General features: G+C 44.3%; 1 protein-coding gene across 1 annotated transcript; it reads left to right on the forward strand.

Annotated features, from left to right (window-relative positions):
- The first annotated feature begins 533 nt into the window (after positions 1–533).
- LOC118393347 (B-cell linker protein-like) lies at positions 534–15,538 on the forward strand. The gene is made up of 19 exons (XM_035785939.2): positions 534–708; positions 3,398–3,423; positions 3,546–3,580; positions 3,767–3,807; positions 3,903–3,996; positions 4,185–4,279; positions 4,383–4,446; positions 5,593–5,703; positions 5,998–6,026; positions 6,239–6,275; positions 6,475–6,553; positions 6,819–6,846; positions 7,386–7,416; positions 7,613–7,718; positions 12,420–12,457; positions 12,990–13,033; positions 13,219–13,287; positions 14,005–14,163; positions 14,613–15,538. The coding sequence occupies exons 1-19, from the start codon at positions 700–702 to the stop codon at positions 14,727–14,729; spliced, it is 1,212 nt and encodes a 403-aa protein (XP_035641832.1). The 5' UTR covers positions 534–699; the 3' UTR covers positions 14,730–15,538.
- Positions 15,539–15,732: the final 194 nt, after the last annotated feature.

Consider the following 15,732-nt stretch of genomic DNA (forward strand, 5'->3'; position numbering starts at 1 on the left):
TTATATATATATATTTTACATTGTTTGAGAACCAATATGTGACACGTATTAATGCCAAAATAACATTTATTTTAAAAAAAAATGCTACAAATGCTGTGTTGAAAACAGGTGGGGCTCTACCCCACCTGCCCTGAATGATGGGTCTCCACTGGCCTTTGCCTGTTCTCAGAAGTTAAAGTGCACTCTTCCTTATGCTGCATATAGGACCATACAACTTTTCTGATTCAAAAATGTAACTTTAACATTTATTGAGTTTTTTTTGCGGCAGCCAGGCAACAAGTAGGACAGGCTGTAAACCAGGTGGCACTTAGCAGTCAGAGTGACGGGGGTGGAATGCAAATGATGAGAGAGAGAGAGAGAGAGAGAGAGAGAGAGAGAGAGAGAGAGAGAGAGAGAGAGAGAGAGAGAGAGAGAGAGAGAGAGAGAGAGAGAGAGAGAGAGAGAGAGAGAGAGAGAGAGAGAGAGAGAGAGAGAGAGAGAGAGAGAGAGAGAGAGAGAGAGAGAGAGAGAGAGAGAGAGAGAGAGAGAGAGAGAGAGAGAGAGAGAGAGAGAGAGAGAGGCGCATCAGGACTGTTGTAGCTGCTAGCCTAACTGTTCATAGTTCAGTGTTCCTTGTCCCCTCTTTACTAATGTGTATTTGCATCTGAGGTCAGCAACAAAGGAATTTCCTCATGAGTTGAGAAGAGAGACTCCAAAATTATGACAATGGTAATGTACAGTTTCAATTTGTTACCTTCTGAAAATAGTCAGACAATGATAGAACATATAAACTTTAGAACATTTAAACTTTGTACAGACGTCTCACTTTGCGTTGATAAAAGGAAATTACACACAGCCCAATTTGCATATAACGTTGCAACAAATTGTTCAGAAACTTAGAAATACAGTAGTAGGCTACCTTCATTACGGAATGGAGAACTGTGAGGATTGTTATAATGATGAGTCATACAGTTTTACAATGTTATACAGTGTGGACTTTCACTTTTCGTACAGTGGCTCTGTTGTTGATCAAGTAAACGGTGTCACCTGCTCCCAGTTATTGCTTTCAATTTCTCTGCCTACACAAGCACCCAATATCACACAGCTGTGTAATGCCTAAGATTAGAATGTTTACCAGTCATTAAAATCATTCCCTAAATGAAAGGTTTTCACTGCAACATGTCCATGCGCATTAATAGTCGTTAATTCTTTATTTATTTGTTAGTAAATAATGATACGTGTAGTGATTGAAAGGGAACAGCTGATGTAGGGCTTGAGATCCATTGGTGTTTTCGGGGGGGCGTGCCGATAATATCTCCTTTCTCCTGAAGTGTACACTCGTTCACTACTTCACACACATTTAAAAGCATAGGATTGACGGGATTGGGCTAGAGAGGGTTTCCACCATATTTCTTAAATCAGTCATTATCTTTTAAATCAGTGAAGGTAAGTGAAGAAGTGCACACTTTGGGAAGAAGGAGAGATATTGGGATGTGGCCAGAGGGAGCCACAACCTCCTGATCTGTGCCAGAAAGGTGCAGACCTCTTGGAGGAGGTCGCAGTAGCCACGATCACATACTGGGAGGCTATCTGGCCTAGTAGTATTGAAGTCCATGATAGCTAAGGGTTTTGCTTGTACAATAGTAAGGTGCCATGATGTGAAATACACTGTAAGATAAACCTCTAGAAAATAGTTACCCAATACATGTATGGCTGTACCATTGCACTTTACTAGGCAGAACCAGAAGCCAGCACACCTGTGAGCAGCTTAGCATTAGCCAGTGCAACTGCACTGTGCTCTGTCCCTGTTTGCATCAGATAGGATTCATAGTCACACGGCCATTTCCCTTTTCTTACTGGTAGTTTATGGTCTCCCACGGTCCATAACAATGTCCTTTTCTGTGGTCACTATCACTGTCCCTTGCTTAAAGGGCTATAGCTCAGAACACAACCATAAATGTATCGTTTTCATATCATAGATGTTGTCCAGCCGAGCTCATTATTGAACACACTGCCGGCTCCCTTCTCTAAAATTAGACTGGGATATTCAGACTGGGTGAAAAACAACAGATTGCTATTTGAAAGGGTTTACGCAGATACTGTTCATTGGATAATGAACACGCGTGACAGATTTCAACTCTGCTGCCTGGGACACAAACAATAACAAAGTAAGGAATCCTCAGCTTACTTGCTGTATTTGCTGTGCTTTTATATATTTCGTAATCAACATGTTTGCGGCCTTTCTTGGTCTATATACAAACTACTTGAAAGGTAGTTGAGTTATTCAGTTAACCACACTAAACAGGACATGCTAGTGATTTAAGACGTGTCAGGACATGAATATGTTAAAAGACGGCGCCTAGGACTGTAACAATGGGGGAAATGATATTCAAAGTAGTGTCGACCTGAGGCATAGATATCAGTTATGACTCATGACATCTTCCTTTCCACTAATTAAACAGACCTACAGCTGGCTAACCATAATGCCAGAGAATCCCTGCAGTCTATAAAAGTTTCATGGAATGATTAGTTGATAGATTGACTGATTCGTTGATTGATAATGACACTGTTTAAGTAATGGGATACAGCAGAACAGAAAATAGATTTGTTTGCTAATGAGAGACTTTAGAAAATACCATGTGGGCTGGCTTTGTTCATTATCAATGTTGACACACAGGATATCTAAACATTAACCAGATGAATCAACTCAAACTGTTCTTCTCTTGCCCCCCCCCCCTCCCATATCCACTCTCCCTGTCTCATTCTCCCCTTTCCCTCCCCCTCTCTATTTCTGGGATCATTTACATCAGTCCTTCCTCTCCTCTCTGACCTGCCATGCTGTGAAAACACAGCCAAGTACACTTCCTGGTTTTAGTCATCTGTTTCATCGCGGGGACAGTGTGCCACACATTACAGCCTCTATTATCCTCCTCTCCTACATACACATATTGATGTGGCTTCACTAGATCATTTGTCCTTTGTGTAATCATCTGTGTAAATAGTTTCTTTCACCTACTAAGGCTAGTATAAAAGACGTCTTTTAGATCGTTGGGAACATCTAAATTCTCAATATTCCCCTGTGGTAGTTTGTGATCGTTAGTCATCTTCAAAGTTGTTTCATTCTAATTTATTCTGACCTGAGGTCTTGGCTTTGGATTAAAGCTCTTTTGTCTGGCTTAGTGACCTTCGGAACATAAAGCAGTCATTGACACAGCCTGTGCAGTAGCTCTGATAGCGAGTCTGATGGGAGAGTTAATTACATGTAAATATCTGGGATGGGTCAGACATATAGTGTAACGGCACCGCTTATCGTATGATGTCACACAACCGGTATGAAAACAATATTGTTGAGATTGCATCGTGATTGTGTTCGTGTGTGTGCTACAGACTTCACAGTCAATTCTGTTTCCTTTTTCAGAGTTTCTTTGGAAAATTGAAGAACCTGTAAGTAGCCTACAGTGTAGATAAACGTTTTGCTCTTCAGTCTTATATGCCTTCCTCTGGCCAGAAACATAAGCCACTGACATGACACAGCACGCAAGTAACATCTCTCTTTTTCATTACAGACACAGTGGGCCTCCAGCTCCACCCAAAAGAATAGGTGAGCCTTCAGGGAAATCCCCCATATTATGCTCGTTGTTATAGGGATCCTCTATATGGAAGTTCTAATGTGATGTGCTTCTTCTGCTCTCTCCCTCGTCGCTCTACCTCTCCTCTCTCCAATTTCTCTCTCTCTTTCTCCATCCCCCTTCTCTACTTTCTCTCTGTCTCTATTGATTTGTTTCAGAGAACAATGCAGGGTATGGTGGCTGGCCAGAAGATGAGTTTGTAAGTAGAAAAACACACATACACACGGCCCAGACTGACACGCCAATGGATATTTTGATGAGAGGTCCTGTGTGGTCTTCTTGTGTGTATCACAGGACGATGAGGATGGGAACACATATGAGGCTCCCCCCTGTGAGCGACCGGCCATGAAGGTTCCTCCCAGACATGTGGAGGAGAACGTCTATTTAGGTAACACCACCACTGTAGACTATCCTTCTCATTTGAGATTAGCTGAAATCTGACTTTCATGGAAAGTATGCATTGATGCCAATGGGAGTTTGGTGCGTGGATCTCAAGTTATAATTTGTATGTAATATTTTGAGGTGTGTTTTTATGTGAAAACAACATTTTCTTGTTGCTGTTTTTGTGTTCCACAGATAGTTCTTCAGAGAGGTCCAATCGTGTTCTTCCCAAAAGGCAGGCAGCTCCACCCCCAAGGCCAGCCAAGATGGCGCCCATGGGCAAAGCATCGGTAAACTATCAGAGTATCAATGCCCACGCCTACCTCTGGCTAGCCTGTCTCTGTGTGTCTGCATACCTTTAGTGTTATTTAATGTTGTCTTTCCCTTCTATAGAAACAGCAGCCTCACCATCAGCCTGACCCTGAGGAGTTCTACATCGACCCCAACACCAAGAAACGTGAGACACCTCTCTCTAACCCCGTCTTTCTATCCTCCTCTATCTATCTTCTTCTCTCCATCCTCCCCTCTCTATCCTCCTCTCTCTATCTTCTTCCCTCTATCCTCCTCTCTCTATCTTCTTCTCTCTATCTTTGTCTCTCTATCCTCCTCTCTATCATCTTCTCTCTATCCTCCCCCCTCTATCCTCCTCTCTCTATCTTCTTCTCTCTAGGTCCAGTAGAAGCCGTGTCAGTGGCACTGTGTTGTCCTCAAAGCAAGCAAAGAAGTTGTTTAGTTTGTCTGGGAGCAAGACATCGTGGTCCGTGATTGACTGTAGACCCGGCCACATACCTCTCGTGTCTGAGCCGTTGAATTGCAACTACTTTGTCTCTATACTGACGCTTAGCTTGTTTGATTGCCTTGAGGAGGGAATAGCCACACTGTTTGTATTCGGTCATGTTTCCGGTCACCTTGCCCTGATTAAAAGCAGTGGATGCACTTGCTAATAAACTCGCTCACCAAATCAGCATATTCATCAATGTTATTGTCAGACACTATGCGGAACATATCTCAATCCACATGATCGAAGCAATCTTGAAGCGTGGATTCCGATTATTCATACCAGCGTTGAACAGACCTGAGTCTGGTAGCAAGCAGTTGTGATGTGTGTGTAGCCTGAATATGTGTGTGGATGTGTGTATGTCTGTGTGGGTGTGTGAGTGAGTGAGTGCATGTGTGCTAATGTGCGGAGAATCAGCGCAGGCGGTCAATCCAGTTCAAGTGTTCAGCAGTCTGATGGCTTGTAGATAGAAACTGTCTCTGAGCCTGTTGGTATCCGACCTCATGGTCCGATAACGTCTGCTAGACAGTAAGGGAGTGAACAGCTCTTGGCTGGGGTGTGTGGGGTCCTTGATGATGCCGCGGGCCTTCCTCAGGCACCGTTTCGAATAAATGTCCTGGATGGGTGGGAGTTTATCCTATATGATGATTGTGTATTTTAAATGTGGATATGAATTGTGCCCTATACATAGATATGAATGTTGATTGATGAAAAGGTGTAAAAGTTCATATAATTCTTGAGGCATGTAATTGTACAGGAGAATTAACTTAAACAAACGAGTAAGTTAAGTTTGAGATGGTCAAGCTTCCCTCTCTCTCTCTCTAGCTCCTGAGGTAGACAGGAAGGAGAAGCCAGGGAAAAGGTCTACTCCTAAGAAGTCTGCCCCTCCTCCTTCCCGCCCTGCCCCTGCTCCCACCCCTCCCCCTGCAGAGGAAGGTAAACGCTACAGTTATAGGTCTAGTTTCTGCCCGACTAGTAATTTAGGTGCAAGCAGTGCATTGCATCAACCATTGGTTGCATTCCAAGTCATCGACTGTGCATAGCTGATATGTTAAATACCTATCCAGTTGTTGTAAGATCTGGCATGCATCTGCAATGTAGTCGTGCAGGATCTCGACCAATAGTCAGACCCTGGAACCCTGATAGGACATTGGTGTGCTATTACATCAAGTCACCACTAGAGGGATGTGTGATTCTGCAACAGCATCAGCCTCTGTTTTCTCTTTGCAGATGTCTACCTGGATCCTAATGAAGGACAGGTGAGCCCAACACATCGTTAACAGACAGAGCCTCACCCCTAACTCCAACCCCCAAACCGTAGCCTTCTAATCCGCTGTACCCTTTTAACACATTCTTGATGGACAATCAGTATATTCATAGTTCCATGGGGCCATGAGGTGTCTGGTCTCTGGACAATTTCTAATTCGGCCAGAGAGAGGTGATTAATATGCGCGTTGTGTCTCTGTTTCAGGCAGACAGTGATGACCTGTATCTGGAGCCCACAGCAGGTCAGTTACTCCTGTAGAACCACTAATACAGCCTCAGTGTCAATGCATTTATACTGAGGTTTTGACTAGATAATGTATTTTATATGAGATAAAGAGACAGGACATGAATTCCAAATTATTAAAGAAAAAACGTATTTAGCTTATTTTGAGAGAAAAGAATCCTTTGCACTGTCAAGAATAAGTACTCCTGTTTCTCCAGCTTGCCCCCCTGCTCCTCGCGGACCCATAAGGATGCCCCTCCTACCCAAGACAGCAATTGCCCCTCCCCCCATGCCCATGTGAGTACACCTGTCAAGACACGAGATGAAAAATGCACAAACTCATCTTGGTGTAATTTAGGTGTATATCACCACTTCCATTATTTTCATAGTTATGCAAATGCATAACTGAATTGACTGGGTTAAACTGGCCTTGACACCATCCCTGAAACCAGTGCCATTCTATGTCATGAGAGAAGCCATGTTATTGTTTTTGAGTTTTATTGTTTGACATTGCGATATCAGCTCAATCCCATCATGTATGTCTGTCTGTCTTTCTCTGTAGAAAACCTCCAGTACCCAGAGCCAAGTCGGTGAGTTTCTCCATGGTTCACACATGATTTAACGCACTACGGGCACATGATTTAACGCACTACGGGCACATGATTTAACACACTACGGGCACATGATTTAACACACTATGGGCACATTATTTAACACACTACGGGCACATGATTTAACGCACTACGGGCACATGATTTAACACACTACGGGCACATTATTTAACACACTACGGGCACATTATTTAACGCACTACGGGCACATGATTTAACACACTACGGGCACATTATTTAACACACTACGGGCACATTATTTAACACACTACGGGCACATTATTTAACACACTACGGGCACATGATTTAACACACTACGGGCACATGATTTAACACACTACGGGCACATGATTTAACACACTACGGGCACATGATTTAACACATCACAACACTGGCCGGTTTCTAACACAGAATTTGCCTATTTCAGAGATTCTCCACTGAACATGTTTTTTAGTGCAGGAGTGTAGGCCTTATCTGTGTCCACATTTGAATGAGTTTCACACTTTCCTGCATTCCAGAGTTCTCTACTGGTCAGTGAGGCAAAGACAGGTAAGTGACACTACATTCTGTCTGACTAAAAATAGATGGATCATGATGATAATGTCTGCATCCCAAATGGCCTGTTCCCTACATGCACTACTTTTGACCAGAGCCCTACATTGGGAACTGAGGGCCATTGGGAACACAACCATGAAGTGAAAATGCAGAACCTGGTCCATTGCTGTGTTTCTGTGACCCTCCCCAGCTCCTCCGCCTGATGTGAAACGCTCCACGTTCCCTGGCAAGCTGCCCCCACCCACCCCAGGCATCAAACCCCCCCTCCCTGCATCCCTAAAGGAACCCAAACCCAGGTGAGGCTTGGGAACACAGCCACTCTCACAGCACTATACATGTACACACTGGATGAGACCACGCTATACACTGCAAGAACATACAGTACATGTTTTACATGTGTTAAACATGTGATGCAGGTTCATGCTTTATGAACTTTCAGTCCTGTACAAGCAGCAACAGTCAAACACATGGATACCACTTAGTATTGCCTGATAACGATTTCCATTCTGTTGAGGTCTATAAAGAGGATCTTATGTTTGAAGTGTTAATATGGCGCCGAAGAGGATGACTGACGTTTTACTGGCTCCTAACCAACTGTGCTATTTTTTTTGTTTTTTTTGTACTGTCTGTAACTTATTTTGTACATAATGTTGCTGCTACCGTCTCTTATGAACGAAAATAACTTCTGGACATCAGAACAGCGATTATTCACCTCGAACTGGATGAAGCTTTTTCCTTTAACGAGTCCGATGAGAAGGATATACTGCTTTCCCGGGAACAGGCCCAAATCCCCATAATTTGCGTGAAGAAAAGACGAAGGAAAAGTGGGCACAGGTCAGGCTGCCTTCTGAGAATCCGTAGGCAAGCGAGTAAACTCCCACTGCCATCCGTTCTACTGGATAACATGCAATCATTGGAAAATCAAAATTGATGACCTACGATTACGACTATCCTACCAACGGGACATTAAAAACTGGAATATCTTATGTTTCACCGAGTCGTGGCTGAATGACCACAGCGATAATATAGAGCTGGTGGGATTTTCCATGCACCAGCAGAATATAGATGAAGCTTTGTCTGGTAAGACGAGGGGTGAGGGTGTGTGTCTTTTTGTTAATAACAGCTGGTTCGTGATGTTAAATATGAAATAAATCTCAAGGTATTGCTCGCCTGAGGTAGAGTACCTTATGATAAGCTGTAAACCAGACTATCTACCAAGAGAGTTCTCATCTATATTATTCGAAGCTGTCTATTTGCCACCACAGACCGATGCTGGCACTAAGACAGCAACTCAACCAACTCTATAAGGCCATAAGCAAGCAAGAAAATGCTCAATCAAAAGCATGCTATTAGCTGGGGACTTTAATACAGGCAAACTTAAGTCAGTTTTACAAAAATTTTACCAGCATGTCATATATGCAACCAGAGGAAAACAACCTCTAGACCACCTTTACTCCACACACAGAAATGCATACAAAGCTCTCCCCCGCCCTCCATTTGGCAAATCTGACCATAATTCTAGCCTCCTGATTCCTGCTTATTAGCAAAAACAAAAGCAGGAAGTACCAGTGACCTGGTCAGATGACGCGAATGCTACGGTACAGGACTGTTTTGCTAGCACAGACTGGAATATGTTCCGGGATTCATCCAATGACATTGAGGTGTATACCACCTCAGTCATCAGCTTCATCAATAAGTGCAGCAACGACTTCGTCCCCACTGTGACCGTGCGTACATATCCCAACCAGAAGCTATGGATTGCAGGCAACATCCGCAGCGAGCTAAAGGCTAGAGCTGGTGCTTTCAATGAGCGGGACACTAATCCGGATGCTTATAAGAAGTCCCGCTATGTCCTCAGACGAACCATCAAACAGGCAAGGATTAAGATCGAATCCTACTACACCTATTACACCTTTAAACAGGTCAACATTCAATCTCTCCCTGACCCAGTCTATAATACCTACACTCAGCAAAAAAAGAAACATAAACTTTTTCAGGACCCTGTTAATGAACATGCACCTGTGGAACGGTCGTTAAGACACTAACGGCAATTAAGGTCAGAGTTATGAAAGTTTAGGACACTAAAGAAGCCTTTCTACTGACTCTGAAAAACATCAAAAGAAAGATGCCCAGGGTCCCTGCTCATCTGTGTGAACATGCCTTAGGCATGCTGCAAGGAGGCATGAGGACTGCAGATGACGCCAGGGCAATAAATTGCAATGTCCGTACTGCTGATCGTCCTCGCAGTGGCAGACCATGTGTAACAACGCCTGAACAGGATCGGTACATCTGAACATCACACTTGCAGGACAGGTACAAGATGGCAACAACAACTGCCCGAGTTACACCAGGAATGCACAAACCCTCCATCAGTGCTCAGACTGTCCGCAATAGGCTGAGAGAGGCTGAACTGAGGGCTTGTAGGCCTGTTGTAAGGCAGGTCCTCACCAAACATGATCGGCAACAACGTTGCCTATGTGCACAAACCCACCGTCTCTGGACCAGACAGGACTGGCAAAAAGTGCTCCTCACTGACGAGTCGCGGTTTTGTCTCACCAGGGGTGATGGTCGGATTTGCGTTTATCATCGAAGGAATGAGCGTTCACCGAGGCCTGTACTCTGGAGAGGGATCGATTTGGAGGTGGAGGGTCCATCATGGTCTGCGGCGGTATGTCACAGCATCATCGGACTGAGCTTGTTGTCATTGCAGGCAATCTCAACGTTGTGTTACAGGGAAGACATCCTCCTCCCTCATGTGGTACCCTTCCTGCAGGCTCATCCTGACATGACCCTCCAGCATGACAATGCCATTAGCCATACTGCTCATTCTGTGCATGATTTCCTGCAAGACAGGAATGTCAGTGTTCTGCCATGGCTAGCGAAGAGGCCGGATCTCAATGCCATTGAGCACGTCTGGGACCTGTTGGATAATAGGGTGAGGGCTAGGGTCATTCCCCCCCAGAAATGTACAGGAACTTGCAGGTGCCTTGGTGGAAGAGTGGGGTAACATCTCACAGCAAGAACTGGCAAAGCTGGTGCAGTCCATGAGGAGGAGATGCACTGCAGTACTTAATGCAGCTGGTGGCCACACCAGATACTGACTGTTACTTTTGATTTTGAACCCCCCTTTGTTCAGAGACACATTATTCCATTTTTGTTAGTCACATGTCTGTGGAACTTGTTCAATTTATGTCTCAGTTGTTGAATCTTGTTATGTTCATCCAAATATTTACACATGTTACGTTTGCTGAAAATAAACGCAGTTGACAGTGAGAGAACATTTCTTTTTTTGCTGAATTTACATGTTTCAAGCAGACCACCATATTCCATGTGCCAAAGGTAGCGAAGGTAACCTGCCTAAATGATTACCGCCCTGTAGCACTCACGTCGGTAGCCATGAAGTGCTTTGAAAGTCTGGTCATGGCTCACATCAACAACATCTTCCCGGATACCCTAGACCCACTCCAATTTGCATATAGCCTCAACAGATCCACAGATGACGCAATCTTAATCGCACTCCACACTGCACTTTTCACCTGGACAAAAAGAACACCTATGTGAGAATGCTGTTCATTGACTACAACTCAGCATTCAACACAATAGTGCCCACGAAGCTCATCACTAAGCTAAGGACCCTGGGACTAAACACCTCCCTCTGCAACTGGATTCTGGACTTCCTGGCGGGCCGCCCCCAGGTGGTAAGGGTAGGCAACAACACATCTGCCACAGTGATCCTCAACACTGGGGCCCCTCAGGGGTGTGTACTTAGTCCCCTCCTGTACTCCCTGTTCACCCAAGACTGTCTTGCCAAACACGACTCCAACACCATCATTAAGTTTGCTGACGACACAACAATGGTAGGCCTGATCACAGACAACGATGAGACAGCCTATAGGGAGGAGGTCAGAGAACTGGCAGTGTGGGGCCAGGCCAGTAACCTCTCCCTCAATGTGAGCAAGACAAAGGAGCTGATTGTGGACTACAGGAAAAGGTGGGCCAAACAGGCCCCCAACATCAACGGGGCTGTAGTGGAGCGGGTCGAGAGTTTCAAGTTTCTTGGTGTCCACATCACCAACAAGCTATCATGGTCCAAACACACCAAGGCAGTCGTGAAGAGGGCACGACAAAACCTTTTCCCCCACAGGAGACTGAAAAGATTTGGCATGGGTCCCCAGATCATCAACAAGTTCTTTAGCTGAACCATCGAGAGCATCCTGACCGGTTGCATCACCGCCTGGTATGGCAACTGCTCAGCATCTGACGGTAAGGCGCTACAGAGGGTATTACGTACAGCCCAGGACATCACTGGGGCCAAGCTTCCTGCCATCCAGGACCTATATAATAGGCGGTGTCAGAGGAAAGCCCATAAAATTGTCAGAGACTCCAGTCACCCAAGTCATAGACTGTTCTCTCTGCTACCGCACGGGAAGCGGTACTGGAGCGCCAAGTCTTGGACCAAAAGCCTCCGTAACAGCTTCTACTCCCAAGCCATAAGACTGCTGAACAATTAATCAAATGGCCACCGGACTATTTACAGTGAACCCCCCCATTTGTTTTGTACACTGCTGCTACTTGCTGTTTATTATCTACGCATAGTCACTTCACCCCTATCTACATGTACAAATGACCTCTAACCTGTTCCCCCGCACACTAACTCGGTACCGGTACCCCCTGTATATAGCTTTGTTATTGTGATGTTATTGTATTACTTTTAATTATTTTTCACATCAGTTTATTTGGTAAATATTTCCTTAACTCTTCATGAACTGCACTGTTGGTTAAGGGCTTGTAAGTAAGCATTTCACCTTAAGTTCTACACTTGTTGTATTCGGTGCATGTGACAAATAAAGTTTGATTTGTGATAACTTAGCTAAGTCATTGAAGTATGAAGGCCTACTGTTCTTGCGTATTCAATGTTGTTGTAGCCACAGGCCTATATCGCTCATCTATTATAGTAAGCATCTTGGCTAACATTGGACCTGTTGTCTGTGTTGCAGCCCCCCTCCCCCGCCCATTATAGACACTACCGCAGCAGGTAAGAGCATGCTGGGAACAGGACCAGTTTTGGGTCACAGCTGAAGGATAGAAAGCCATAGAAATGGAAATAAAGGATGTGTGGAACTCTGAAATGCTCCAACTGTGGTTTGCTAATCAGAGTGAAGGACATCCTTAATTTCTTTACATTTGTGTTGTTTTTCTGTCCACATAATATGAACATGTTGTAGGTGCATATTGTTCATTTTTCATGACCTATGTGAATTGGAAGCCATTTTCATTATAACATAATTATAACTTGTTTAACCCCGTCATCTAGGGTGACTGTGGCTACTGTCAGCAGTGCTGTCCAGCATACTTGTGGCCTTGATTGTAACTACATGCTTTATTTTGAATAGACTGTAGAGCAGGGTTTCCTAAACTTGGTCCTGCACCCCCGACCCAGCTGTGGAGTGCTAGGGCAAAACCCAGACCATGCACCCAGGGGAGGGGGCAGGACCAAGTTTGGGAAACCCTGCTGTAGAGCACTTTACATGTTGGTCAACAACTCATTATTTCTCTCTATGCCAAAGTTTCTCCCTCTGGTATGAAGACAACCATGCAGGCAGGAAAGGAGGTATGTGCCTTCCACTCTCATACTGTACCTCTCATGTAACCATGCATAATATCATGTTAAAGTGTTACAAATGTTGCTGCAAACCTTAGTTAAATGGTGATATACCTGAAGTATGGGGTATCCTTGGATATAACTGTGGTGGCAGGCAGTGGAGTGCGTCATAGAGAACTGTGGTAATGTTACAGGAGAAAGAGTGGTTCGCTGGAAACTGCAATAGAAAGACTGCTGAGGACCTCTTAATGGAGATCAACAAGGTGGGATACACACACCGGAGATGAGCAGACACACACACACAAATGCAAGCAAATACACACACACACACACACACACACACACACACACACACACACACACACACACACACACACACACACACACACACACACACACACACACACACACACACACACACACACACACACACAGTTCTTGAAGTACCATATAAAAGAAAAACTGAAAATGACTTAGAGGTAAAGCATCCCCAGCTCTGAAGGACCTGGCCAATGTGATTCCTGAATCAATATGATAGTTAGTTAGCCAGTATTCCTCAACAGTGAATCAATACTTAATTGATCTATTAGCCTGTCCACTTGGTCCTCTGTGGTTCTCTCCCCTCCTCTGTATATGTTGCTCAGTAGCTGCTGATGTTTTGTTATTATGTGTTATAATGCTGCTGATTATATGAGCGTATCTGTCTCTGGCCCTTTGTCTTTACTAAGACAGCCGACCTGTTTCATTTCACGCTGAAATAGACAAGTAACGATGTGAGAGTAATCTCGATCACAACTCTCCTTTATTTGACTGTGTGTGTGTAGCCTCGGGTTACAGCTGACACATACACACACCATCACTGAGTCTGATTCATCTATGCTCATTCAAAGACCCTGTGGGTTTTGATACTGATATCCATTCTCCCCTCCCTCCGCTCCCGCGGCCTATTCCTCCCCCCTCTCTCCCTCTCCCTCTTGTAGGACGGGGCATTCCTGATACGTCACAGTTCAGCCCAGAACGCCCGTCAGCCCTACACACTGGCTGTCCTATACAGACAGAAGGTCTATAACATCCCCATCCGCTTTCTGGAGGAGACACGCGGCTACGCCCTCGGAAAGGAGGGCAAGAAGAACGAGGAGGTGAAAAGACGGGGGGTAGAGTGCTAAACAAGGGGTAAAATAATGAATCGGTGAAAGAGAATGGGAGGATGAGGACGAGAGTGTTGAGATGGGGACACAACACAGAGAGAGAGAGCGAGAAAGAGAGAGATAGGGGGAAATGAAAATGTGAGGGTAGGGAGGAGGAGAATACAGGGATAAGGAGAGGGGAAAAGACAGAGGCCACAGGAGGAAAGGAGGATTTGCAAAAAGAATTTGCAAAGGGAGAATGTGGGGGGAAAAGAATGAAGAGGTCAGGTGGGATAGAGGGGGGATGTGGGAGGAACGGAGGATGGGTGGAAAAGAGATGAAGGAATGCAACTTAGTACTGTACTGTAACCTCTGCAATAACTATACTGTAGTAACTCTCTCTCCCTTTCTCTCTCTCTCTCTTTCCCTCGCTACTCCCTCCCTCCATCTCTCTATCATAGTTTTTCAGTAGTCTCCAGGAGATCATCTCTCACCACAAGAATAACCAACTGCTGCTGATCGATAGCAAGAGTCAGGCCAAGCACACCACGTATCTCACCCATCCAGCCCATCCATAAACTACACTATCCATAACCCACACACAATATATATCACCCACCCACCCACCCAGCCTGACAAACTACACTAGTAGTGTAGTACTATAGGGTGGCAGGTAGCCTAGCGGTTAGAGCGTTGGGCCAGTAACTGAAATGTCGCTGATTTGAATACCTGAGTCGATAAGGTGAAAAATCGGTCAATGTGCCCTTGAGCAAGACACCTAATTTGCTCCAGGGCCGCCGTGCTACTTTTGCTGACCCTGTAAAAAAAACACATCACTGCACCTGTACATTTCACTTCTCTGTATGTGACAATAAAACAAAAATCTTTTCATAACCCACAGAAATGTGTATCTCACCTACACCAGCCCATTCATAAAGTACATTAAATGCTACCATTAATAACTAAATACATTTGATAACTTGGAAATACTACCTTCAATCGTCATGTTCCTCACCACAAGATATCCATTACAAACCCTTGTTTTTGTTTTGTGATGAAAATGGCTAGAAGTGTACATATTACCGTTTATCTGTGTACTGTATGTGTTTGTGTGTGAGTATGCTGTAATTATGTCTGTATGACTTTATTAACCTATTTTTGATTTAAATTAGATTAATTTTAAAATGCTTGCACCTGAATAGAGTAGTGAGTAGTCTATGAAAAGGTATATTCAATACCTCATTCTTGCTCTTTATGCAGTGCTTGTTTCAGTGAGTGATGGGGAATTCAATTTTGTGTCTACACCTGTGTTGTGACTGAATACTGTGTAAGTGGGCCACCTGTAAGTTTCTATTTATATAATAATATAGTCTGAAATGTTTTGAAATCCTGTTTGTGTTTTATCATTTTGTTGTATTTGCAACACAACAGCGTGAATGGCATTTATTTCCCTCAAAGTTGAAGTTGTTAGTTTAGATCTCCATAAATGCAAGGATTCACTAATTCCACAAATTAACTTTCAAGAAGGCACACCTGTTAATTGAAATGCATTCCAGGTGTCTACCTCATGAAGCTGGTTGA

The sequence above is a fragment of the Oncorhynchus keta genome, chromosome 14 (genome assembly GCF_023373465.1).
Source record: "Oncorhynchus keta strain PuntledgeMale-10-30-2019 chromosome 14, Oket_V2, whole genome shotgun sequence".
Taxonomy (NCBI): Eukaryota; Metazoa; Chordata; class Actinopteri; order Salmoniformes; family Salmonidae; genus Oncorhynchus; species Oncorhynchus keta.